General features: G+C 37.1%; 2 protein-coding genes across 3 annotated transcripts in view; one reads left to right on the top strand and one right to left on the bottom strand.

Annotated features, from left to right (window-relative positions):
* The first annotated feature begins 460 nt into the window (after positions 1–460).
* On the top strand, positions 461–13,886 carry LOC108669324 (sucrase-isomaltase, intestinal). The gene is made up of 17 exons (XM_018156628.2): positions 461–593; positions 1,101–1,249; positions 3,619–3,723; positions 4,018–4,169; positions 5,000–5,171; positions 5,606–5,711; positions 6,056–6,180; positions 6,549–6,674; positions 6,971–7,102; positions 8,602–8,676; positions 9,171–9,326; positions 10,504–10,601; positions 10,975–11,148; positions 11,620–11,756; positions 12,344–12,467; positions 13,093–13,222; positions 13,674–13,886. The coding sequence occupies exons 1-17, from the start codon at positions 497–499 to the stop codon at positions 13,884–13,886; spliced, it is 2,271 nt and encodes a 756-aa protein (XP_018012117.1). The 5' UTR covers positions 461–496.
* A 1,980-nt stretch (positions 13,887–15,866) lies between these two features.
* LOC108669334 overlaps positions 15,867–27,905 on the bottom strand; it is a 79,431-nt gene continuing 67,392 nt past the window's right edge. For both annotated transcript variants that reach the window (XM_047883356.1, XM_018156640.2), the window contains 7 exons: positions 26,129–26,291; positions 25,395–25,592; positions 24,136–24,337; positions 23,457–23,660; positions 21,664–21,735; positions 19,921–20,825; positions 15,867–19,257 (listed from right to left, as the gene is read on the bottom strand). In XM_047883356.1, the coding sequence (XP_047739312.1) occupies positions 19,924–20,825; positions 21,664–21,735; positions 23,457–23,660; positions 24,136–24,337; positions 25,395–25,592; positions 26,129–26,291 (1,741 nt within the window). In that variant the 3' untranslated portion in view covers positions 15,867–19,257; positions 19,921–19,923. The remainder of the gene's footprint in view (positions 19,258–19,920; positions 20,826–21,663; positions 21,736–23,456; positions 23,661–24,135; positions 24,338–25,394; positions 25,593–26,128; positions 26,292–27,905) is intronic.

The raw sequence follows: 27,905 nt of genomic DNA, 5'->3' as shown, positions 1-27,905 counted from the left end.
TGGACTAGAATTATGAATTTACGGCTTACTGAGTATAATTTCAAGTTCAATCACTGTCAACCGTACTTCTGGTTAGTGAGATGATGCAACGCTCTGATCTTATGTTCGGCTGAGTCACCTTAGCGTCTACTGTACATAAACCTTCAAAATATATTCAGTACATTTACAGAATTTAACCCATTATTAATTTGAACTACATGTTTACATAAATGAAGCGATTTTTAATCAGCACCAGTAGTTCCCTATCAGTTTTAAGGCACTACTCTTATAATATCTGCTTAGAATTCATGCCTGAACCTCTCAGTACAAATTTCGTCATCTAACGTCTAGCACTTGAATCTCCAAAAGGGGTACATGACATGGTAAATATTTGTTTTTCTTCAGCCCTTTCCTCCAGTGAACATTTTTATCTCAACACCTGGTGTTAGATTAAGCCTTCTTAAGGCTGAGGGAGACGGGCAAACTGTTGTTCTTTTCCCACCTTCCTCCGTGCGACATGGGAAGTCGAGAGCTGACGATCTTACTGCTGGGCACCTGCCTGGGCTTGTGCTATGCCCAGAGCGCCATCACCAACATTGAATGCCCAGTCCCCGGTAAATAAACTTCCATTAATTCTCACAACAATGAGAAATATAAATATCTGCATGCTATTTCATTGAATTTCATAATTGCTTTTTATATCGGTAGGAAAAAACGAGTTCTACGTGTTACATCAATTACTTTTTAATATCGGAACAAAAGGCACAAAAGACAATTTTGCAATGAATAATAAAGCGTTCTAATAGAATAGCAGGCATCCCAGTAACTGTCACGACAGAACACAATTAATTATTATTATTAGCATATGAGTGTAATTCTATAAATACTTAACATGTCTCCTGCTCTCAGGAAATTATATGTATGTAAAAGGGGCGACTGTGGATTATTCGCTTCGGATATGAGTGACTAGCGTAATTAATAAGTCTCTTGATTTCATTTTTCACCAACACGAAAACAGAGCAGGATTGACAAATATTCGTCGCACTAGTGAATAAGTTCAAAGAACATTCCTCTGTTCAATAAACATTCCTCTGAATCAATGTACATTCCTCTGATTTTAGGGAACCCAACAACGGTAACAGAGGAGGACTGCAGCTTGTACACGGCATGCGTGTGGGACGCGGAGGCAGGCGTGTGCCACATGGCGGACAACAGAGCGGCGGGGTACTACTACAGCACCGACCCTGTCGACACCGGGAGGGGCTTTGTTGTGAGTTGTAACTTACGCGGACATTAGTGATGCTTTTTGTTTTATTGAATTTGTATTTTAAAAACCTGTTAGTTATGCAGGGGCTTTGTTGTGAGTTATAACTTACGCGGACATTAGTGAAGCTTTTTGTTTATTGAATGTGCATTTAAAAACCTATAGGTTATACAGGGGCTTCGTAGTGAGTCATAACTTACGCGGACATTAGTGATACTTTTTGTTTTATTGAATTTGTATTTTAAAAACCTGTTAGTTATGCAGGTTTGAATGTGTATTTAAAAACCTATAGGTTATACAGGGGCTTCGTAGTGAGTCATAACTTACGCGGACATTAGTGAAGCTTTTTGTTTTATTGAATTTCTATTTTGAAAACATGTTAGTTATACAGGGGCTTCGTCGTGAGTTATAACTTGCGCGAACTGAAAATATACTTATTGCTGTTATTGAATCTGTGTTTGCATTTGAATGACCCATGAGGTATATTACATAGAAATTATTCAACAACAATGCGGTGATCTGTAATATACACTGTTTGCAAGTAGATATAAACAAACAATTTTTCATACGTGTTTTGTCTCATCCGATGAATGCAATGAACTTTAATCATTACCTACGTGTTGTTTTACGTTACGATAGATAACTTTCACTTTGTTACTATAGTAAAATTAGTGTTATTTATATTCTTATATAATTTCGTTATGTTTAAACTATGAAACTTTTTAAGGATACTTGATGAATTATCTTGCAATAATTGACGAACTATCCAAATTGTTTTGACTAATAACTACTTTTTCATGTTTCACATACCTGCTGTTTAAGTCGTTATTAAAATACAGCAAGTCCTGGGAGGAGTGTTTTTCTTGTAACGCTTCGTTGCCGGTCGACAATATCAGGAACGCATATGACGCTCATTTTTAACTGGACAGTTGGTGTTTTCATTCAATTTTTTCTTTATTGCCTTCACATGTTACTTGAATTATGCGATAATTGAAACATAATTACAAATATTGTGGGATTATATAAATAAATAAAATTTCTCTGTAGTCGACGCTGGTGAAGAGCGACAGGTCGGTGACGATGTTCGGTGGTGACATCGATGAGGTGCGACTTGAGGTTATCTACCATGAAGACACACACGTGCAAATCAAGGTATGGATTTTAATCTATGATACATGGTACTTTGAAATATCAGGTTATTGTCATGTGTTCAGGACTTCAATATAAAAAACGATATGATGAATTCCGTCGCACAGGTTGTAAATTTAATAAAATTTAATGCAGAATTAATGGAAGTGGAAACGCTCAAACTTATCTTCTAATCAATTATAGTTATTTTCATATTATTTTTTATTCCTGTAAAAAACGAATTATACATCGATCATCATTCTGGTTGTTATGGAATTGATTCCAGTTTTTGTTGTTTACTTTGATTGTACGAACAGAAGAACTAAATGTTCGATTAATAGGAATTTTTTTTTTCGAATATTGATGAATATTCCCTGTTTTATTCGATACATATAACAAAGTTTAATTGACAAATTCACTGCATTCAGCGCATTCTCTGTAACTTGAACCAGTAAAGTAATTTTTCTAATTAGAGCGATCTTTCTCAATGAGCTGCACGGGAAAACAAACGTCCACCCATTACTTGTTGCATCCAAGAGAATTCTCTTAAATACTGTTGTACAAACAGAGGTTCTTCGCCCGTTGCACTAACAGACGTCCCTCACCCGCTGCACTAACAAACGTACCTCACCGTTGCACTAACAGACGTCTGTTATACAGGGGCTTCGTCGTGAGTTATAACTTACACGGACATTAGTGATGCTTTTTGTTTTATTGAAGTTGTATTTTGAAAACATGTTAGTTATGTTAGTTATGCAGGGGCTTTGTTGTGAGTTATAACTTACACGGACATTAGTGAAGCTTTTTGTTTATTGAATTTGATTTGAAAAACTTATGAGTTAAGCAGGGGCTTTGTCGTGAGATATAACTTCCGCGAATGTTAGTGAAGCTTTTTGTTTTATTGAATTTGTATTTGTACTTTAAAATCTGAAAAGGTATGCAGGTACGTCGTCATAAGTTAATGTTTGAAAAAAAAATACCTGCAACTTGTTTTTTAAGTACAGATGCAAAAATATATTTAAAGGCAAATATTAAAAGTAAAAACTAATACAGACTGTCATGGGAAATTATCTTTAAAAATTTGGCGCTAATGATGATGGGAATTTAAACTATTTTTAAGAAAACCACGTTTTTAAGAAAAAGAAATGTGATTAACTACATATTAGTGAAAGTACTTGTGAATAAATTGAGAGACAATCGTTGAAATATTATTTCTAAGTTAATTGAGTCAAATATTTTTCGGTCAGTCGACGCTGGTGAAGAGCGACAGATCCGTGACGATGTTCGGTGGTGACATCAACGATGTGCGACTTGAGGTCATCTACCATGAAGACACACACGTGCAAATCAAGGTAAGTCGGACAAGATTTTATACAACTGGATTATGTCTTGGGAATGATGATCAGTGATCATTGAGTCCAAGCGCTCTGAGTGTACTTTCATAGATGATTTGTATTTACACACCAATAATAACCGTTGCAACCACAAATAACCGATGCATTACTAGACCTTTAATGATTTCCGTTGCCTTAATGATTTAACCGTTACCGTTAATGATTTTCACAACTTAACGAACTCGCCGTTGCCGCCGCTAGATCTCTTAAAATAAAAGTGACCAAAGTTAAACATAATTTAACCCGTTGCAGTTAACGGACTCGTTCAGAGAGCGTTACGAGGTGCCGTTGGCGGTGAACCTGCCTGCCGTGGCGGGGTCCAACCCTGCGTACGACGTCACCAGGGGCGTGGCGGGGGCACCCGTCGTCCTGAACGTCACCCGCAGGAGCAACGGCAACGAAATGTGAGCAAAACTCCCGATATTTACAATTAGTTTAGGCTTATGAATGTAAACTAGAGTGAAGAGTGTGAAATGTGAGCAAAACTCTCTATATTTCCTATTAGTTTAGGCTTATGAATGTAAACTAGAGTGAGGAGTGTGAAATGTCGGCCAAACTCGCGTTATTTTCTATTAGTTTCGATATTTCCTCTTTAGTTCAATTTGGTTTCTAATTTATAGTGATTTTTTTCATGTACGATATTCCCTGTATGAACATCGGTTTTTGGCTCCGTCATGATATTAATAAATTATTCAAAAGTTAATGGGGCTCACAGGAAGAAATTTCCTATCACTTGCTGTTAACAAAGAATAATTATTCCTTATTTTAATTAAAATATAAACTAATAGAGGTGAACTAATTTAATGAACTAAGCTACTGATAAGCTGAATGTGGGTTTAAAAATATTAATTTTTTCTTATATTATCACATTAAATATAAGCTATCACATTAAATATCTCCCTGACCCACTTTCAAGGAAAATTGGAGAACAAGAATAAATTTTTTACGATCGTCTAAGCCCGGGTCGACATTTCTGAATATAATTCGTTGTGTATTATTTAACCGGCGTCAAGTGTCCGGAATGATATCCTCAACTATATTCAGGGCTCCTCTCTATGTCTTTGCGGCGAAATTGCCTATTAAAAGACCAACATAGATTTTCTACGTTCAATTGAACATATAAATTGTTAATATTTTAAAAATTACTTTATCTTCATTTCTAGGGGAGATTTAAAATCTGTGTAATCGGTTGAACGGAAGTTACATTCACTCACGCAGGTATTTTCGTTTGCAGTTTCCGTCAGATTGGGCCCATAACGTTTGAGGATCAGTTCTTGCAGTTCACAGTGCGTCTGGCATCAGAGTATCTGTACGGCTTCGGCGAGAACGTGCACCGCGAGCTCGTACACTCGTTCAGCCCTCGTGCCACTTATCCAATGTTTGCCAGGGACAGAGGCGTCTCCGCTGTACGTACATTACGCATAAAAATGCATATATTTTACGCATATAATCATATTTATTTGCATATGCATATATTTAATTTTATATATTTCATATTCATATATTTATAACAAATTTTGCAGATATTTCACGTGTGTTCCAATTAGAATGCATATTTCACACGCAAGGTCTACGCTAATTTTTCGAGTCATCGTTAGCCTGTTGTGTGGATAGATAGAGTTGACTTAGATAGATAGATAGATAGATACAATCAACAGGATAAAAGTGCGCATAAAAATCGGTTAGTAAACAAACATCACTATGATCCTTGCATGTGTACCAGACTGGAAATGGTCAGTTGGCAAAAAGTAATTTTAGTAGCCCACGTATTCAAATTTATTCAATGATCTCTCATCCTTTTTTGAAATGTATCTAAATATATGCATTACCTTCATATTAGAGTGAAGATAAAGTCAATCACTACGGTACGTTCCCTTACTACGTCAACATCGAAGATGACGACGGCAACTCCCACTCTGTCCTCTTCCTCAACTCCAACGCCATGGGTGAGACTTGATGGATTACAATCCAAAATGAATCGAAGTTGGTAAAACTTCCCTGGATCTGGAATCATTTATTTGGATAACTCAATATTCTATTTAAAAAAACAACTGCTGCAACTCATGAGCTAGTTCTCTGCAACTCATAAGCTGCTATCGTTCCTTAATTTTATTCAAGTATATTTGTAGATACACTTCTACCATCAAACTTTTCAGTGATAAGTCGTCCGACAAATTCTTGAAATATCGTATATTTTGTGTACAAAATTTTTCATTTATACATTAAATTTATTCATAATTATTTATAATTCTCTATTTCGCGTGTACTTAATTTTGTCTCTACTATGCAGAGTATTCAACCTTCTTGCTCGAAGACGGAACTCCCGCCCTGACGATCCGCTCGATCGGCGGTGTGATCGACCTGCACATTTTCACGGGTCCCACGCCCGAGGACCTCAACAAGCAGTACAGCGCGGTGTGTTCGTGAGAAAATCTGGACATTCACACATGAATTCGGATTTAGATTGATGAAATGCAGTGAAACTGTTAACAATGAACTATATTTTAATAAAGACATTTCACCATTTGAAATAAGAAGCCGGAAATTTTCGTACGTAAATCTAGTACTCGTTGTCTGAAGTGAAATTTGTTAAACCAACTTTTAAACTATGAGCTCAATTGTTAAAATAACTTTTTACTGAGCTTCTCCGTGATAAGTGAATACTTGCATAAAGTTGTCTTGCAGACAATTTTTAATTTCTCAATACAGATATTTCTGGTATATGAAGTATGTAGACAATTATGTTGTTTGATGCTTTTATAATAGTTTTTTTCGTTTTCTAGTTGGTTGGGAAGCCCACGTTTCCACCCTACTGGTCTCTGGGCTTCCAGCTCTGCCGCTGGGGCTACACCTCCACCGACGAAGTCAGGGCCGTGCGACAGCGGACAGCTGACGCCGGCATCCCTCAGGTACTCCAAGAACAACGGCATTGAAGTATTTTAAAAAGTCAAAGTTTCACTTAAATTCACTGTACCGTAACACAACTAATACAGTACTTATCTCGTATTACTCATAAATCTGGATATAAGAAAATCTGTAGTGATACCATGCTTCATCCATGAGGGAAGATTGGCTAACTTGAAATTCATTAGCTAAATTAAAGCACTGGAAAACAAAACTTAGTTTCACTCATTGTAGCAATGTTGACGGCTGAAATAATTATAATTTTATTTTTTCTGTTGCTAGTGTATATTTCTTACGACAGGACGTGCAGACTTTTGACATCGACTACATGGAAGACTTCAAGGACTTCTCTTACGACCACGTCAAATTCAACGACTTGCCTCAGCTCGCAGACGAACTTCACGCAGACAACTTGAAGATGGTTCTCATCCTCGTGAGTGATCGCGTCAATAAATTACATTGCTATGATTTTAAGAGCATTTAAATGCTATAGTCTTATTTGATGCTCATCTCTCTCGATGCGGATTAATAAACTGTATGAAAGCTATTCGTTTTAGTACTGGTAGCAAAAATTGTCGTAAGATTGATGAGCTACAGCTTAAATTCTCATCTAGAAATATTCGAAACAAAAAATCATGACATGTTTAAATTTGGATTATTTCACACCAGGAAATTTTAATACAAGGTGATTCACGGAAACTTCCTGTTTTGTATTTCGCGCAGAGCAGCGGCGGGGAGTATTTCACATGAAAGGCAAGGTCATGAAGTTTTGTGCCCCGCCTAGACAGTTGCCACTATGCATTGGACAAGTGGGCAGCGTGCGTTTGCTGTCTAGGAGCACTTTTGCTGTCGAAACGTACTTTTCTAATGGCCGTTTTGCAGGGTTGTCTGAGACAACATTTTGCAGAGCGCCTCCTCTCCTCGCGAGGTGATCGACCTTTGGTCGGTCCGTTCTCTCGATTTGGCTTCGTGTTATTTTTTCATGGTGCTACTTTATATCAATTGTTTACAATGACTGTCCGAGGACCCTACCTCATTTGAAGAACAATATAAGCCAGGCCATCGCCAACATTTCCGTCAATATGCTTCAGCGAGTTGAACGGAACTTCAAAAATCGACTAACTGAATGCATTGACATTGGGGTCCGTCATTTGTCCGATATAATTTCTAAATCTATATGATACAAAAATTCGGGTAATGTTCTTTCCAATAAATTATATATTGTAATGATATATTTACTAATTCTTTATTTATTGAACTTTCAAGTCAAGAAGTTTCCATGAATCACCCTGTATATGAGTAACTCGTTTAATGATATATATTTTCCGCCAAAATCTAGATATAATTTCTATATTTTCAATATCATCTATATTTTCCGACAATAAATGCGAGGTACTATCTCATTGAATCATAATGTTGGAAATAGCTTATGTATGTGCAGACTGAGCTGTGTTGGAAGCAGACATTCGCGGACCTTCATTTCAAAATAAGCGCTCAGCATTAGCACTCGTGCTAATTTTTCAAATATGAAACTAAAATCCGCGAATAGAAAAGCGAGCTATCTCCTTTATTGCTTCATACATTCGGCACTCTAACGAACCAAACGGTATTGATGAGGCTCGATTCAGTCGTTCCCCAATTTAATGAGCGGAATTATAATACTCAGACTGCAGAGACGACTCTCAAAATCCTTCTATGCTAATCCTTCCTTCCAAAAGGACCAAATATGGAGACTCGAGGTTCAAAATTGCATTATAGCAAACCCATAAATTAATTAGTGAAATTTATTGTATGAGCATACGATAAAATATATCCTTTCCCATTTTCATCTTGCAAACGAGTTATAAGGTTCAGCGGTCATGACTGTATTTATTTGCTTTTTAAACTAAATGAGAAATTGTTACGGACAATAATAACATTGAATTGTTTCAGGACCCCTCCATAGGCGTTAACATCACAGACAATCCTCCTTACGTCACAGGAAGAGCCGAGGACGTATTCCTCAAAGTACGTACACAATAATTTCAAGCAAGCCTACTTAGGATAATGAAAGCTTTATATGTTAACATAAAAAAATTAGTATAAAGATTTTTGAAATAATTTGCAACTCGGTTTACTAACCGTTCTGTAAATTCATCCATCGGATGTGGCTTCCTCGTTTTAAATCTTCTATCTGCAATTATATTATAACGATTCTTGGGAATCCTAGCCATTTGTATTGTTTACATAAATTGTGATGCAATCTGGAATAAATCTAGAATATTTATTCTTCTATTATTATGAATCGTACATCCAAGTTATTGATCTAATGAACCTAATTCATGGCGCTCATGTATGGCATGATTGAACTAGTATCAACCATGATGTACGGATAGCTCAATTATATATTAAATGAATTTATTTCTTCTAGGTAACAACAGGACTAATTTTATCATGCCAAATTATATGGTTATAATGACATTTTAATTGCAATTAATAAACGAAATTATTGATGTTGGCAGTGGATGACGCCAGACCTGGTCCCAACCGACCAGCCTCCAGAGGCCGACGACTTCTTGCTAGGCAACGTCTGGCCCAACGAGAGGTCGGCCTTCCCTGACTTCATGAAGGCTGCTACCAGGAGCTGGTGGCTCGATGAAATAACTTACTTCCACCGGGTATTTTTAAATATTTACTCATATTTGTAGCAATACTCTATTACAGCATAGGAGTAGAAATAATGTGTCAGTAATAAAAAGTAAGGCTGATACCTAGCCTGGGTAAGGCATCAGCAATAAATAGGTTTCAATGGTGCAAATCGTACCATATGTAGAATGAACTACTTGAGCAATTGTAGCATCAAAAATTTTACGGATCATATTTTCTGGCTTAACTGAGTTAACCCTTGAATTATTAAGTTGATAATGTTTTAATAATCAAAAATACGTAATATTAAAAATGTGGAGTATTTTATGCATAAATTGAGTGTGGTGAGGTATCAGGTTACAGATTTACATGATTTCTCGTTTGATTCATCAGATATTAAAAAATTTATATAATTGTGTAGATCAACGCAGCCACGGCACGTCTCCTAAACGTAAAATTGTTTTTAATTTAAGTTTGGCTCTCAACACCACCTCAATTGTTGCATCCGATGTAACCACAGCTGTATAATTTTGTTTAAAATAAATAGCCGTTGTGTAATTAATTTGATTTAATTTAAGTATTCGTGAAATATCTCTTACCGCCCGCTCCTATGATCAGCTGCCTCGCATCCATTATTATAAAAAAAGTTTAGTTCCATGATGTGTAGTTTCCAAGATCTGCTTCTGCTCAGTCTGTGTTCGGTTGACGGCCTCAAATTCCTTTGCTATTCTGATTATTCGAACTGCGCAATTTGGCTAATTAAAAAAGTGTGGATTTTAATGCTCACATTGACATTCCAAGTTACGAGTTGTTTTTAGTTTCTAAAATTGTTTTTAGTTTCTAATGTTTTTTTTGGTAAGCAAAATTTATTATGTATTGAACCGCATTCACTCGCCAGTGAAAATGTAAATATAATTTTTCTTCGATTTTGCAAGACATAATAATTTGTGGCATTATTGCAACGATTGCTTACATATGGGGATCCATAAACAGCTTATTTTCAGTAGTATAATTGCCAACTGAGATCGATTTTTACATGTTGGTAACATTCGCGTAATAAATTTTAATTTTGAAAAGCTCCTCATAAATATGGCGATTCCGGGGTATTGATAGCATTGAAGAGACATGATTTATTACTTTTAACTGCAGCGTTTATAACGTCCCGTGCGTGCATGAACGATAAAATTAATCAATGAAATTTATCCGCAGCTCATTAACTTCGACGGACTGTGGATCGACATGAACGAACCTGCAAACTTCGACACCGACGGTGGTCAGCCAGACCATCTGATGTGTCCCAAAAATCAGTAAGATATGGTGTCGCAGAGCAATGATTTATACCATTCCTCCATCATTTACTTTAACAATGTGTCGATTTTAATGAAGTTCATGGTTTTGTTGTTAGTTGTGAGTGTGTTAAAGATTTTTCAATATTTCGGAGGACTGGAAAAATCACTAAATATGACGATAGAAATTATAACGATATTGATCTGTTTATATTAAAGAATAATGTTATACGACCAGAAAAAACTGACATTGCGGATAAGGTTACATAGATACTTTTTTCCTTCTATAGATTCGAAGTTATAAATATTTATTGAATTAGAATTGCACGGCTGTAAATTTTTTAACTAAATTAAATAGTTGTTGAAGAATTATAAAAGATTAACAATATTTCAGCCTGGAAGACCCGCCATACCCAACGCTAGCGGCCTACACTCCTGACAACGCCGTGCAGCGCCTCTGCGACAAGACGCTCTGCATGTCCACCGCTGCCAACGACGGCAGCAAGCAGCTGCTGCGCTATGACATCCACAGCCTCTACGGACATTCAGAGGCCGAGGCTACGTTCAAGTGAGTAGATTCAGTCTTTGAAAGGCTGTGGATTATACTTGTTTGCATGAAATCCTGGTATTTATCCATCATCACTACTCCCTTTATACACTGACAAGAAGACGCTGTTAGTATTAGACAACTCATCGCTATCTTCATTGACACGTTCAAGCAATTAATACTTCGGTCTTAAATTTTAGTGCCGCAGCCATATACAAGTCGATAAAATCGAAAAAGTTGTAGATCCGGAGCGGCAGTTCCAGGGATTACTTGTTCAGTAAATTCCAATTAATCAACAAATCAGTTATGTTCTTATTTTGTTTTTACTGCATAGCCTTAATAGGACTCGACTGTATTGAGCATTTCACCGCGGTCGAAAATATGAAACGAGTGACCTTCACCAATAATTTTAACCGTGTAAAAGTTATCAATCGATACGAACCATATAGTTTGTTAAAATTAGGCAATTAGTTAATTAATTTTTTATTGCAGTGCCCTGGGTAGCCTATTCCCAGGCAAACGACCATACCTGTTGACGCGCTCGTCGTACGTCGGCACCGGACGCTACTCCTTCCACTGGCTGGGCGATAACGTCGCTACCTGGGATGACATGGCCATCTCTGTTGTTGGTCAGTAGGCATCGATGAATGGAATTCATATATAAAGTGATTAATTAGGCGATGTGGAGGGACATCGCCATCTCTGTTGTTGAACACGGCACTGATCGGAGATATTCATATATAAAGTGAGGCTGATGGAGGACAAGGCCGATGTCCCATCAGCCGATGATGTAAGGACGGTGTGAAGGGACATCGTCCTCTCTGTTATTGGTCAGTGGGCATCGATGAGTGAAATTCATACATAATTAATTAGCCGATGTGGAGAGACATCGTCATCTATGTTGTTGGTCAGTGAACGCTGATCAGAGAAATTCTTACGTAAAGTGATTTATCAGCTAATGCGTGAGTTCAGATATTGGAACTATTGTACAGGTGTTGTAAAAGGTAATCGTTCGTGTTTTGATTTTGCAGTCAAAAGTGTTGAATGCCGTATTTGAAGCTGATTTGTCGAATGAATTTTCAGACTCGCAGCGAATTTCAATATTTACATTAAATGATTTCAATATTTCCATTCAATGGTTTCAATATTTCTATTAAATGATCCAAATAATCAGCCTTTCCATTACTTTCTACAAATTCTCGCTGTTCGTCCTCAGGTGTCATCGAGTTCAATATGTTCGGCATCCCGATGGTGGGCGCTGACATCTGCGGCTTCGGTGGCGCTACGACGCAAGAGCTGTGCTCCCGATGGCATCAGTTGGGCGCCTTCTATCCGTTCAGGTTAAAATAATTACATTTTTAGTGCATTCATATTGCATTTTATTGCATTCTTATTGCATGTTATTGCATTTTATTGCCTTCTTATTGCATGATATTGAATGTTGTTGCCTTCTTATTACATGATATTGCATTCTAAATGCATGATTTTTCATGTCATTTCATTCATATAACATGATATTGCATGTTATTGCATTCTTATTGCATGATTTTGCATGTTATTTCTTCTTAATGTGTGATTATGCATGTTATTGTATTCTTATTGCATTCATATTACATTCTAGAAGCGTCCATGTTACTTCGGTGGAGCATTGTATTCAATCCCTATAAATAATATTCTCTCAATAACTTCCTTATCTGCATGTTGAAGGTTTTTATCAGAGATATCACGAAAATTATTTATTTATTCATAATGTCAGCGTAATTTCATGAATGAAGCGGGATTTATCCAAGAAGAAATATCTAGCGTATCATAGCTTGAATTTTAAGAAGATTTCTCGCTACTTGTTTAGGAATCGTAACATTTCAAAATTATGTTTTTTGGATTAAAAAATACCTTTTTCTGATTGTATACTCGATTCTTTTTAAATAATTTTAATTGGATACGTTTCGTGTTTTGTCCCGGTAGTCGCAACCATAACGCAATCGGCCAGCCCGACCAGGACCCGGCAGTGTGGCCCGAAGTGGCGGCGGTAGCCCGAGACGCTTTCCTGACGCGCTACAAGTTCTTGCCGTATCTCTACAACCTCTTCCACTACGTCAGTTTGTTCTGTAGACGCTAGTCTGCATTATATATATGTTTATTGACGCATTACAAGTTCATGACGTATCTCTACAACATCTNACAATTAACATTATTTTTCTTTCATATTTTATTTCTTTCCCGTCTACTATATTTTTACTAGAACTCCATCTAAGCTTACCCAATAATTGGGCATTCTTTTGAAATTAAACAATTTACATTTAGCGAGACTGGAATACGTTAATAGAATCGGTACATTTATTTTCACACTTGACCTTTCAATTCTTTTCGAATACTAGAGAATACTAGAGAAGCTAACGAATGATTGCGTTTTGCTACTGATTTCCCAATGCTCCGTGTAATTGAATTTTATATATGTGAGTGATATAAATTAAGAAGTACTCTTAATCACATATAATTGAGTCATAATTACGTATAACAAAATTTTAATCACGACGATTCATCAGGGCCAGATGGTAATGACTGGAAAGTTTAACCGCACGGCGGCGGCCGGAGTGAACCTTGGCAGCGTCCGCGTGCTCGGACTGCCTGCAAGCCCGACCGCCATTTCCGTCAACGGCGTCGACACCGACACATTCACGTACGATTCCGCGACGCAGGTGCTCGTGCTCAGCCTTAACCTGCCGCTTAACGAAGACTTCAGCATCCTCTTCAGATAAATTACTCCATTAACATCCATGCAATGATTCCTGCTCCCGGTTTCATGATGTGATTAAAATTTCAAGCTGAAAAAGATTGTATCATTTCAACAATAACCCTACACGATAAAGATCTGGTTAACAAAATTTAGAGAGGCATACAAAGTTTCGAGCTCCCAAGTTCTTACATTAACCGCAGTAGAACAATTACAACGGTCAAATTTAGACGCCTGCCAGCTAATGTCCAGAACAATGTTCATCTGACATGTAAAATAACCGCGGACAAGGGAAACCATTGTTTTTATCACAAGGACAGTGAACCTCTGGCGACATAGACCCTGACGTGAAAAATTTTCTCTGCACAATGCCTATACTGTAGAACAGATTCTAATAATTAATGCACTTCCATGAATAACTTTCTTAAAAGCCAACAGAGTTACTCCGACACGAACGATGTCCTCACAGAAAGATAAATTAAATTTAGACTGAACCCTAAGATTTTATCAATAGTAAAATTAACTTATAATGTTATGATGTAATATAATTATAATTATTATAATTATAATTAACTTATAATCGCTGTGCTTCATCAGTCGGTCTAAACTTCTTGGTTAATAATAGCACCTATTTTTCACGTATTTATTTTCATCTAAGAAAATATGTCACGGCTGTGAGAATGAACATATGATTATCTCTCCACCTGTCGTCTAGACGCACTGCTTTCTGCACCCAGTCGGGATTGAGAGCAATTAAATCAGAAAAGATTGACATAACATTTTGAATCTCGTCACGCGAAACGAGGGACATTCAAAATAATATATAATTTTTTAGCAGCTGACAAAGGAAACGCTTAATATCTTGCGGCAATAGGAGATAACAATCGTTATTAGGTGGAGAAATTTTGTACGTTTGGCAGACGATCGTTGACCGTTGTCCTCGGTGATATTAATGATGATAGGTGGCCCTTTCATGCCAAAAAGCGCAAGTATTCAAGGTTCTCTCTCGTAGTGAAAATTTGCATATCTCTGCTGGTAACCTATAACAGCGATAGTAATTTACCTTGGCAACTAACAGGATTTTCGTACTTCCAGTCAAATACTTTTTTGGTTTTTAAACCATCCTTCCATCGCACACGCATATAAAATAATTTCCAATAATATTCTACGGAAAAGATTAGTTTTTGAAACTTTTAATGTCATCAGCACGCAATATTACTGCAATTTTGTCACTTTCTGTTCGTGGAAGTAACTACTGAAATTCTAAATTCGACCAAATCGCAGTCAATGTTTGAGCTCAAAGATTGGTGTGGAAAATATTGAAATTCAAAACTATGTCTGGAAAGAAAAATGGACATCACTTGGTCAAAAAAAAAAAAATACATTTTTTCACTAACTCGTAAAAAAATATTTTAATTTGATACTAAAGCCTCATCTCCCTCCCAGCATGAGAATATATTGCTTTATGAGTGAAAAAAAAACAAATTTAACCATGTCAAAATTACGAGATGTTGAATCCACCTCCCTGAAATATAAAATCACCCTTGATGAATGAAATGCGTTTGAAAATCGCGAACTGAAATAGCAAACAAACATTTGAGGGACTTAGGATTGCTTAGCTTGTTTCTTTTCTAAAGTTCAATTAACTGACATTTTATTTGCTGCAGAAATACGCTAGAATTGGAACAAAATTTTGTCGATTGTCATTTGTGCCGAACGCATATTTATGCTACCACTACAGTAATTTTTTTTCTTGCCGTTCTTTGTCCTTTTTTAATTAATTTATCCTTAAAAACCAAAAGTTTTAATTTGAGCATTTACATGATTAATTTGTTTCATAAATAATTGTATCCTATAAATGAACAACGTAAATTGCTAATTAACACAAAACATGTATTACTTCATCAATTAAATACGAAGAAAGAACCTGAAAGCAAATCCATGGCTCGTTACAGAAAAAAAGGTCATCACGAAGCTTTTAGGAATATTATAGGCAACATCCTTCAATGTTTTAAAATATATAAACTGTTCGATGTACTATCACATGGTCAGAGCTTGAATTCGATACGTCCAGACTTCGCACCAAATAATATTTGGAAAAATCAGTCAATGATCTTTAAAGTAAAAATCTTACGGCAAATAATCTATTAAAATGTACAAATGGAAATTATCGAACAAAAAAACTTTTTCTCAGAACAGATAAACTTATCTTCCATATCCTGATAATGAATCAGGTCTTCAAACTTATAATAATGTTGATGGGGTGACGTCAATTACAATTTACTGTCGTGACTAGATATAGGAAAAGCTTGATAATCTCTAAAAATAAACTGATTGCATTCATTCTGAGGTGCATGGACCAGAAGCAAGACACTCTAGATTGATTGCGTATCAGGTTGACGCGCATGGCGCGCGTTCTGTGTGTTGCACAAAACCGTTCACTTGTAAACTTGTTTTAATAATAATTTTTTTAGTCAGTTCTATACACATGATAATCATAGCACCAACCCGTTCACCTGTAAATATGTCATTATGATACCCTTTTCAATAATGATGGACGACGTAAAACCCTAACAATTAAGTATCAAGAAGCGAGGTAAAGTCGCCTCACTCCGTTCATTTTTGTACCGCGAGAAATTTGTAAAATAGATAAATCATCTATTTAACGTTGATTTTGCACATCAAATTTATTAATCTTAAAATGCTAGGGGACAATTGAGGAGTAAAACGTCAAGTCAAAGCCCTAATAAATTCCCATTGGATTGTTGGTAATTGTTGATCCTAATATGTGACGGTCTCGAAAAATAGCTAAGCACCTATGTTGATATTATTTATAGCACTACCTATCCTACACATTTATAAGCAGTGCGAATTTATTTCCAGGATCTATTCTACTTGCATGATCTATACTTAACGAGCACAGCTTAATACTTGGCAAATTTCTGAAAGTTTTCTGCGTAATAGAAATAATATGACAAGTTAGGCCACTTAGGTGAGACTTCAAAGGCAGATATTGCTACAAGCGGGTGTTGACGCAATGTTGTTACACTTTAACTTATTCCCTATACTTAACCTTATTTCCTTTCCTACAACAAACAATGATTTCCTATTGCGTTTATACCCGTGTTGAAATAAAAGTAAAAGCCTAAAAAATCTCTTCTAACTTAGTGGATTCTTCTGTTGCACATAATCGTGCATTACTATGTTATCCCTCTAAAGCTTGTATTTCTATAATTGGATCGAAGACACGACATCGCTGCTATTGAAGAAGGTCAAGGCAAATCAAATTCAATATCAGCTGGAAAATAAACTCGCGTCTACCGTCATCTATCAACTCTACCCTAATTATTTAGCTTCAAAATATAACGAAGTCGAAACAATAATACCACAAAGAATTCTGGAACAAATTCATCATAGAATTCGAACCAACATCAATCAATAAAAAAAACTCTCAAGGATACAACGAAAATCGCACCTAAATAAATTAGAACAAATCAACTCAACAATAGTTCTATAAATTCATCTTTAAATACATTCTAGAGACTAATATTATTTCTACTTATCTATCATTCACATATTGACGGTTTTAGCTTTCACTGGACTCAAGAAGCGGTTTTATAAATTTCAATTTTGTTATTATTTGATTTACAAAAGCTGCAGGCCGGACTCGTGTTCAGAAGCGGGGAGATTGTTTTCATTTCACTTGCTGTTGGTTAAGCAAAGATCACAAATTTAGCCGGAATTTCTTTGGAGTCATTATTAATGATGCCTTGAAGAACCTAGTTCCTTCAAGTCTCGGGAATCTTGAGTTCCGGCACAGTTATCTGTGTATCGTCATCGTCTTCCAGAAATTCTGGCTGTTTCATCTCATAGTCATCAATACGAATCTCGACTTTTGAATGAATTTTACGCGAGCATGTGTAGGGGCTGCTGGATTCTTGTGTCGTCAACGAGCTTGAACTTAAATGAGGATTTTGGTTGTTGCACAGACCAACATCAGAGCAAAATTCTCGTGGTTCAAGCTTCTTCTCGTGCTGTTTCAACAGTTTCCTAACCTTGGAAATGTCAATGTTCGGGTTTCCTAAGGTCATGCGTCTTTTTTTCTTGGCAATTTTCCAAAAATGTTTAGGACTGTGGCGGAAAGATTGTTGACCGAGATTCTCCCCAACTTTAGTTGCTAATATGATGGAATCACCACTGGGTGTTGAGAAAGATTGCACAGTTAAATCTGCATCCCTCATACTTGAATCAGTGAATTCGCGGTCGGAATCCAACAGTTTATTGATACACTCCTGCAGATTCAAAGCTTTTGCCTTCGCAGAATCGTCTACAGAAAGATGAAATATTGGCTTAGAGATCACCATGGAATCGGATACTGATTCCTTATAGGACCCACTTTTTTTAACTTTAGTTGATAACTTGAGGCTATCAGGTAGTGATGGCTTGCGGTCTTTCATGGATGCTTCATCTGGATTCAAAGAAAAGTTAATTGCACTGTTGGATCTCATTCGTGGAGTGCTGGCTTCTATTGTAGATCCCACGTCAACACATTTTTCCTTAGTACTAAGGGCAGACGAAAGATATTCCTTTAGTCCTATTTCAACTTTGCCGTCTAAACCTGACTCATTTTCCGCAAGAGAAGGAAATATTTCACTAATTGAGCAAAATTTTGGGGCTGCTGCTGAGTAGCTCGGCTCCACTTTTGTGTTTCTTGTTACTGCCAAATTCTTGACAGCCAGGGTATCATTCACCGAGCAAGATTTCCTCCTGTTCTTTACCGGCGTGCCTTTGTAAGGGGTTCGCGTGGAATCCGAGTCTTTGGTAGATCGACCGAACAAAGACTTGCTTGTACGCTTCTTGAACCTCTGCTTCTTCTTGGGATTCCAGAAATCAAGTCCCTCCCAGCCATTCGTAACCGATTCCCATTCAATTTTTTCCCTTATCTTGTCGCAAGTTTCTTTATCCTGCGCGAGCGAAGAAACAAACTCGAAAAAATCGCCGAATGGGAGATCGGTCGCAGTATTATCATCCTGTAAGTCCCCTTGTGAACCATGACCATCAAATGAAATAGTTCGCCGTCTCTGCTGAAGAGCTTCCTTATTTCGCTGCAACTCTGGTGTGAGTGGAGAGTCCGAACACCGGCGAATTTTGGCGATTTCCACCGACAGATGTTGCAGGTCGAACGTATCGTTCTGTGGCGTCGGTTTTGAATCAGAATCTCGGGAAGCTTGCAGAAGTCCGCGGAAGATTTTCCTTTTGTTACGAGCGCTGTCATTGGTTTGGACGATTGACTGTGCAAAAGAAGAGGAAGCTGGTTCATTGCAAGAGCCGGATCGGTTCGTGAGGCCTGCACAGCTGACCCGTCGTGAAGTTTGGACGGAATCAGCCGCGGCCGCCTGGAATAAAAGTTGTTACCATTATAATAATGAAATTTTTATCCTGGCTTAAGAAACCACAAGCTCAAGCTTCTAAATTATATTTCCCATACGTTATATCATAGCGGTTCATAGTGGTTTCAGCGTTTATTAGGACGTAGGCCTGTCGCCGATTCTAAACATAGCAAACATTCACAGCTTGATGTGGTCTCGAACACACAACTCACTGCTACAATTCTGCTTTGCTTAACCGCCCGGCTTCCTTGCCGATTCTGACCAGAAACTAGCGCACAGAGCTGGGATTGAACCCGCGCCTCTCTGTGCCAATCCTTTTTCTCTGAACTTTAACCACTGGGCTACTCAGCCATGATGATATTATTCGTGATATTATTTTTACATACCAAATGAGAAGATTTATATAAAGCTGAGCGGAGAATTTTAAATTAAAAGCACCTCTCCAAAAGCTAATATGTATGTAATTTGCTTCTATTTAAATATCCGTTCATCTTCAATTTATCCATTGAAGGGTTTCAAATATGACATGGAAATGAGAGCCAAAGCGTGAGCTTCATTTTACTTGAATTCACGTCAGTCTCCAGCACTTCGTGAGAATTTAAAACCATATTTTAGATTGACTTAATGAATGAAATTTCATTGTCAGCGAATTGGAAGTGAAGCACTTACCCGCTAGACGATGGACAGCCTATCACATCTTCGAGTGACGGCGCTTGATCGGTTGACAGAAGGTGAAGAAAAGCGATCCTCACTATTCCTAGGTGTGGAACTCTTCTTGCTTAGATCTGCCCAAGCTCGCTCGAAGTCATTGCTCGTATTGGGACCGAAAGTATCTTCGGTCGGCGCATTAGAGCTCAAAGAAAATTTGTTATTTTGTGAAGTGGACGGAACGTTGAGTTTGTTAGGAAATACAGGCTCGCCTTCGTTTGAGGACGACCATTCTCTTCTCATATCGGATGGCGACGCCGGTTCCTCTCTAATTAACGGTTCTGAAGAACAGTGACCTCGTGCGTACGATATACCTTCTTCTTTACTACTTAATGACTGGCTTCCTTCAATGGTATCTACTAAACATGGTTTCTTCTCTTCAGGTTGGCCAGGTACTTCTAGCATCACTGCCACATTATTTTCTTTCTTGAAATTCCAGTTGTTTTTTCGTTCATGTGACAGCGAAGAGACTATCCCTTCCTGTTGACTTATGGCACGTCGATACGTGCGCTCTTTCTCACAACCGATATCTAAATCCTGTCGACTCTCCACTTGATATCGCGATGGTGAAGCAATACTGTGTCTGTGGCTGCTACCAACGACAGGTTCAGGATCGTTCTGCCGTGCAGGGATTTCGTAAGTAAAAGCACTGCACTTCACTTCTGGATCATCACCCTCTGGGTACAGAAGGTTCCGCTGGGAGATGGACGGTGCGATTGTGTCACTGTTGACTCCAAATGAACGCGACTTTTTGCTACTGATGACATTAGAGTTTGTGAAGTGGTCGGTAGTGTGGGACGGACTCATCAGAGGAGCTGCTGCCATCGTGTCAACGCTGTGAGGCGACAGCGGGCACTCCATAGTAACTGTAATAAATGTCATAATATATCATTTTTATTCATGTCACATATATTTTTATGTAACATACGTGATAATATATAACATTTAATAAATTTATTATTAAATGATAGCTCTGCAATCGATGAAGATTGCAGGGATTCAAATAAAAATGTAGAGCTCAAGTCAACACAATCAGCAGTATATAGTTGGTATTTAGTAGAATAATTCGAGGCTGATGAAATATTCAGTAATTGAGTAAGTATGATAAGAGCTTAGTAATCAGTAGTCACGCTTATATAATAGGAGTTATAATAAGTTATAATAAGAGCTTAGTAGTCACAGACAGTGACTTTTTAATAGATTTGAATCTTGCAACTAAAGTTTTGCTGTTAATTATGTACTACAACTGAAAATAATGAATAATAATTCAGAAAATGAGTTATCCATGTCTATATCATATATTTTTTTCTAATTAAAGGGATAGTTATTGCGCGGATACAAAATATTAGGTGGTTGTTAAACTTGGAAATGCATGCATTTACGGCAATGAGTTCAACATAATTACGACCAACTCATAACACTCAATGGAATGCAACATTGTAGCAACATAATAGAACAAGAAAAATATCACGCTGAGAGAAAACACTAACCGTTGCAGACTAAGTATAATTAAGTACAATTATTAATAACCAAAAATGAAGAGCAATAGTCATTAAATGAAATTGATTTGATTAGTTAGCTCCTTGTGAAAAATTATAAAGCTTTATAAGCTGCTGGTAAGGAAAGGAAAGGACGATAAAACTTCTGATGCGATCAAGGGCATTTAATCCTCCTTCATGTATTAAAGGCTCTCCAACACCTCACCTTGAGAGGAATGTTCACTGCCGCCATCAGCCTCCTTCTCGTCTATCTGTCCCAAGTCGGGACCACCTGCTCCTGTTGGAAATTAATATTAGATTTATATTACGTCTTCAAAGAGTACAACGTGTAACCGGAATAATTAATATTAGATTTATATTACGTCTACAAAGAGTAAAACGTATAACCAGAATAATTTATATTAGATTTATATTACGTCTTCAAAGAGTACATCCTATAACCGGAATAATTTATATTAGATTTATATTACGTCTTCAAAGAGTACATCGTATAACCGGAATAATTTATATTATATTTAGATTGCGTCTTCAAAGCGTACAACGTATAACCGGAATATTTAAATTTGCACGGCATTATATATCAAAATGATTATCATAGTTAACAATCTACAAGTGCTCCACTCATGTAGCACTCGTATACAGATTTTCATAAATAATATTACACTAGAAGAAGGCAAGGTTCTAATTTTAAATAATTTTCAGAAAAAATTGTACTAACTGGGTTATTGAAAGTGAAATTTTGAGGGCGACTTAATATAAAAGGGTATTGAAGAACAGCATCTGAAAGGAAGACGATTGATATGACGAAAGAGGTTTAAATCCTATTTACATTACTATTCTACCCGCGACTGTGACGTGGACTGAGATGCAACGAGATCGCTAATGAGGTGCTCAAACGTGAGATTATTAGCTATTGATTTGTTGTACAATAATGCAATGCAGTAAAAGCGTGTATGAAGCGAAATAATTGATGAGAAGTTTTTATTGGCAAACAATTTTTTTGAATTGAAAAACTCTTATTTAAAATATAACTTTATATTAGAGTATTTTTATATTTATATCCAATATCAATCAAATATAAATACATTATGTATCTATAGAAAATAATAAAAGTTCCCATAATTTGATTACACCTTCGAAATTCATTGATTTCCTATACGGTCGATGAATTATCTGATTCATAATATTTGTCACGTTGTGTTAACCACAGTGACCATGAAGTTCATCAAGTATAGTGTCCCGTATATTCTTCATATATTGGTGGCCGTTATAGAAAGAATCTCAACATTTATTCATACTGCTAGCTCGCCATTCATGCATTCGAACAGCAGGAAAGTTCAAACGTTGTCGCCAACAATTCTGTGAATTATCCAACATCTCGACTGCCTATCGTTAATATAATTTATTATCATATAATTATTAATTATTGAAATAACCCTCACCTACTCCTAATCCTAAGCATCTGCTCGAAAAATCCATCAACGTCTATAAAAGTAACACGTGCTACACAGGGTTGAAGTAATATTATTGTTTACGATTTATAATATTTGTCTTAGAAATGTAGACCTCATTCTCAACTTTTCTCGTGTATAAGTCGTTGTGACATCGCAGTTACGCAAAAAACTTTCAAAATTTGTTCTTTGATCAGGTTACGTTGCTCCGTGTCAACTCAAATTGATAATGAAACATTGTGACTAACTACCGTAGACCGGAGACTTGGAGACATTTATGGTTTCATTTACGAGATTGAATAACTTACTATGTTGAAATGACGCATTAAACTGCAAATGAGAAAAAACTCCTTGTACACATAAGTTGAAAGAAACCTATCACTGAATTTTAAAGAATAATTAGTTATAAAGTGATAACGTAACTCTTTTCTGGAAATACATGCCCATTCGTACATAGTGGAAAAGCAATCCATAATATTGGTTCTAAAGTGATAACGAAACTTTTCTGGACTATACATGTCAATTCGTACATGGCAGAGGGCAATACCTGTTGATGCTGAGTCACTACGAGCTTCATCAAGCTCCCTTGCAGAGCAACTTGGCGTACACACAGGCTGCGTGTTGTTGAACAAAGACAAGTCGACGTAGAAACCTTCACGTGGCGACTTCTTGTAGCTGACTAGCGGCTGAAACCTGTGACCCCACAGGATCTCGTCTGGCAGATACGAGGACCTGGCTTGTGTTGTCATACCTGCTCGGAAGTTCAAAAATAAAGAACTTCCACTTTATGAAAATATGCAGGTTTGAGAAACAATTGATGTTTCATAAACAAAATGGAGGTTTTGAAAATATCTATTGCTTGTTTTACTAATGGACAATTTGCTACTTCAATAAGTTGGAAAATGAATATACTTTGAATAATCAATAAAATTTTGCGGCCTGTCCACCAAACACCCATTCATTTGCAAAACCCATCAATTTTCTGGCATCGGTCGTTTTCCCTCAACCAATTAGTTTGTTCCCCATTGGATTGAAATCTTCAAGCGCCTTGGACCCGTGTTAAAATATTAGTCAAACTGCAGTCGTACAAAGTAGGCGGTACAAAGTACCTACAAAAGGTACAATAATAGATCTGTAATAAATTTACTAATTTTGCAGTTATTACTCAATCTGATAACATCCGTCATCGTACAAGTAAATTGCATCCACGATCACGAATATTTTACCTGTTGACTCGATGACGCCTTCCAGCAAGACGACAATCTCAAAATCTGCGTTCTGCAGAGAGCTGGCTGACAGATCGTAGAGAGGGGATCCTTCGTCGATCTTGTGAACGATCGTCATCGGCCAGATGAAGAAGATCCTGTCCTCGCCCACGTCATATCCTACGTCCAGGTCGTACATATGCAGGGGAATCTCTTCGCCTTCCTGGAAGAGAATTGAAATTTTCGATGTAAAAGTCAAGGATATCCTGGAACATCTAATTAAAAATTTTTCGTAACTTTAGCCTGATATTTTCAGGCCCGAACTTAGTGCCCCACAAAACGTGCATATTTGATCCATGCAGCCAAACAATTAACTTTCCTCGCAAGTCAATAAGATTACTATCAGTTATGTATTTCAGTAGTGATAAACATGAAAATTTCCAGATAGAATCTAAAATAAGGTGTATGTCTGACGATAAACTTTTGCGTCATATCAAGAAAACCTTCATGCCATTGATGTCATTGCCTGGAAGTCCGCAGATCGAGGGAAATTTATTTCCGTTTTGCATTCACCGAAAATAACATCTCTAGTTTTTACACAAATTTATCGTGTAAATTTTACCATAATATAAAAATTATTCATATTTAAAATCATATTTTCAATGAAACAAATGAAAAATTGTAACCACGAAACTTAAACTTTTGTTCGATGTATCGACTAATTCTATTTTGGCGGGAGAGAAGTTAGAATAAATTCTGGTCCAATATACCATGCCTTAACATTACGAAAAAACTTGCGCTGAAAAACGTGATTTTAAATCGCAACTGACAATGCGAATTGGAATAACTAACGAGTAGAAGTATCCTAAAATCCTTACATGTAGAAGTATCGCTAAATCACGCTTCACAATATTGCCAGTTAAGATTTTTATGAATTCTCTGTTGCCCGATGTACTACAACGATTAATTACAGCTGTTAAGAAAACGATATTATGACGATAATAACGATTGCGTGCAACTGCAAGAATGTACAAATGTCATAAATAAAAATTATGTTATGTTCTCCGTTAATGCATGTATTTATTCGTGAATACAATACATGTGTTGGCATATGCGTGAATTTATTCGTCAATACAATACATGTGTTGGCCTATGCGTGAATTTATTCGTCAATACAATACATGTGTTGGCCTATGCGTGAATTTATTCGTCAATACAATACATGTGTTGGCCTATGCATGAATTTATTCGTCAGTACAATGTGTTGGCCTCCAAGGTACCTGAGTGACGTGTTTGCGGATGAGCTGAGCCCGGACATGAGCTTCGATGATATGGGACTTGCGGATGTCGCCCACACGGAACATGAGGCAGAGTTGTCCGTCGCGTTGCAAGATGCACATCTTGCGCGAGAAGATCAGCGTCTGCGTCCGCTTTTTTGGACGCGATAGTTTCGCAAAAATTATGCCCACCATGAACGCCTGCAATGTGGTTAATAGAATTTTGTAATCAAAATTACAAATGACGATCGTTAAGCTCGTTAACACGTTCATAATGATAGCTTGATACATTTCTAAAATTAATCCAGAATGTAGATTTAAACGCTTTAATTGTTCTTATTAAGATTGTACCCATCCTATATTTTTTATACATTTATCGTCAGAATTAAAACGAATGAACAATAATTATAATTGCATGTCCAATTATAATTGCATGTCCTATAAATTTGCCCGTTGTAGGTCTCACATCGCTGTGAAATTTTCCACATCGATGTTTTATATTCCATAATAGAAAGGATTGGACACTATTTAGAGTAAAATATTCTTATCCTATTAATCAATTTTTATTTTATAACCTTTATTGTTAGAATGCAGTAATGTGAAACTTAATGCTGTAGAAGGTAAAATGCAGCTATTAATGACCACTTGTTCACGAGCGAAAGACCTGTGACGAATAACATTATCACCTGAATACTATTATTACGTGAATATTACAATCTTTTCTGCAATATTATCACCTGAATGACGACTCCCGTGATACTCTGGAGACACATGACGACAATGGCGTGAGGGCACTCCTCTGTGGTGTGTCTCGAGCCATAGCCGATGGTGTGCTGCGTCTCTATGCTGAACAGGAAGCACGACGTGAAGCTGATGATGCCCACCACGCATGGCGACCAACTGCAACGAAAACGCAGTTAATTATTGTCGAACTGCAACGAAAACGCAAGTTAATTCTTATCGAACTGCAACGAAAACGCAGTTAATTATTGTCGAACTGCAACGAAAACGCAAGTTAATTCTTATCGAACTGCAACGAAAACGCAAGTTAATTCTTATCGAACTGCAACGAAAACGCAAGTTAATTCTTATCGAACTGCAACGAAAACACAAGTCAATTCTTATTGAACTGTAACAAAACTCCAGTTAATTCATATCGAACTGCAACGAAAACGCAAGTTAATTCCTGTCAAACTGCAACGAAAACGCGAGTAAATACTTATCGAACTGCAACGAAAATGGAATTTAGTTCATATGGACCTGCAACGAAAACGCAAGTAAACTGTACTTATCGAACTGCAACGAAAACGCAAGTTAATTCTAATCGACCTGCAACGAAAACGCAAGTTAATTCTTATCGAACTGCAACGAAAACGCAAGTTAATTCTAATCGACCTGCAAAGAAAACGCAAGTTAATTCATAGCGAACTGCAACGAAAACGCAACTTAATTCTTATCGAACTGCAACTAGTTCCTCGTTCATCAAGTAAAATATCTCCGGTCATCCATTGCAGTTTTGCCAATGAAGCTCCATTTGGTATAATAGTTTACTGAAGATCCAGAGTTGATCCATTAATGAGCTAATCTATCTACCCACTTGAGTGATGCAAACATAATCTTTGAAAATTCGTTGAAAAATAATGGGGAAGACCAAGAACAAAATTACACGTCAGTAGAATTCTTTTCCATTAAAAATCTATCACTGTAGAGAACAAAATCCGACTACAAGCAATATCGCTAACAGATGGACGCTTTCAGGAATCCTGTCAATCGGATTGTTAACTCACCCTCCCTAGACGTAGTTAGTTGACAAATATTATGTAAATAGAAGGGAACTTAGAACCCGAAATTGGGACGAGAAAATTACGCTCAACACTAAGAATAGTTTAAGTTTCTAGGAGCTTTCGGCGAAGCTTAACATTGAACAATGAAGGCTGCTTTGTTTTACTGGTCCGCTTCTTTATTGATCTCACGTTAGGAGCTTAGACAGCGAATCATGATAGGAACTCAGACAGACCAGTTTTTTTGTGGTCTTTGGATAGAAGTTCAGATCACCCTGTTCATATTTTGATCATATGGCTGGTTTTTTATACTGACTAGTCTTCTCATTGTCTTATTATAGGACTTCAGCCTACTTTTTAGCGCATTTTCTCATTTATGGAAAAAATACACCATTGTGCTCGTCATGTCCGTCTGTCTGTCTGTGTGTCCGTCCGTCCGTCTGTCTGTCCGTCCGTCTGTCTGTCCGTCCGTCCGTCTGTCTGTCCGTCCGTCCGTCTGTCTGTCCGTCCGTCCGTCCGTCCGTCCGTCCGTCCGTGACCTCAAGTTTTCGTCGACGAGAAAATGCGCTCACTGTCACTCACTGCAGTGAGTACTGTACTGAGTTATATTTTTTTCCTCCTGACGGGCCTATTTCTATATTCCTAGTGCCGTACAATGAAAACTCTTAAGCACACGTAGCAGCGAATTCCACCTCATCCGTGATTGGTGGGTTTAGCTGGGAAGGCATCAGTG

This window comes from Hyalella azteca, unplaced genomic scaffold, assembly GCF_000764305.2.
Source record: "Hyalella azteca isolate HAZT.00-mixed unplaced genomic scaffold, Hazt_2.0.2 contig12682, whole genome shotgun sequence".
Lineage (NCBI taxonomy): Eukaryota > Metazoa > Arthropoda > Malacostraca > Amphipoda > Hyalellidae > Hyalella > Hyalella azteca.
This window is presented reverse-complemented; position numbering and strand designations above follow the sequence as displayed.

Excerpts from the sequence above, each read along its gene's own strand:
- LOC108669324 (XM_018156628.2), top strand. The coding sequence starts at position 497 with ATGGGAAGTCGAGAGCTGACGATCTTACTGCTGGGCACCTGCCTGGGC. Across the intron at positions 594-1,100 it reads CATTGAATGCCCAGTCCCCG|GGAACCCAACAACGGTAACA; the intron begins GTAAATAAACTT and ends CTCTGATTTTAG. Across the intron at positions 8,677-9,170 it reads CCGAGGACGTATTCCTCAAA|TGGATGACGCCAGACCTGGT; the intron begins GTACGTACACAA and ends TGATGTTGGCAG.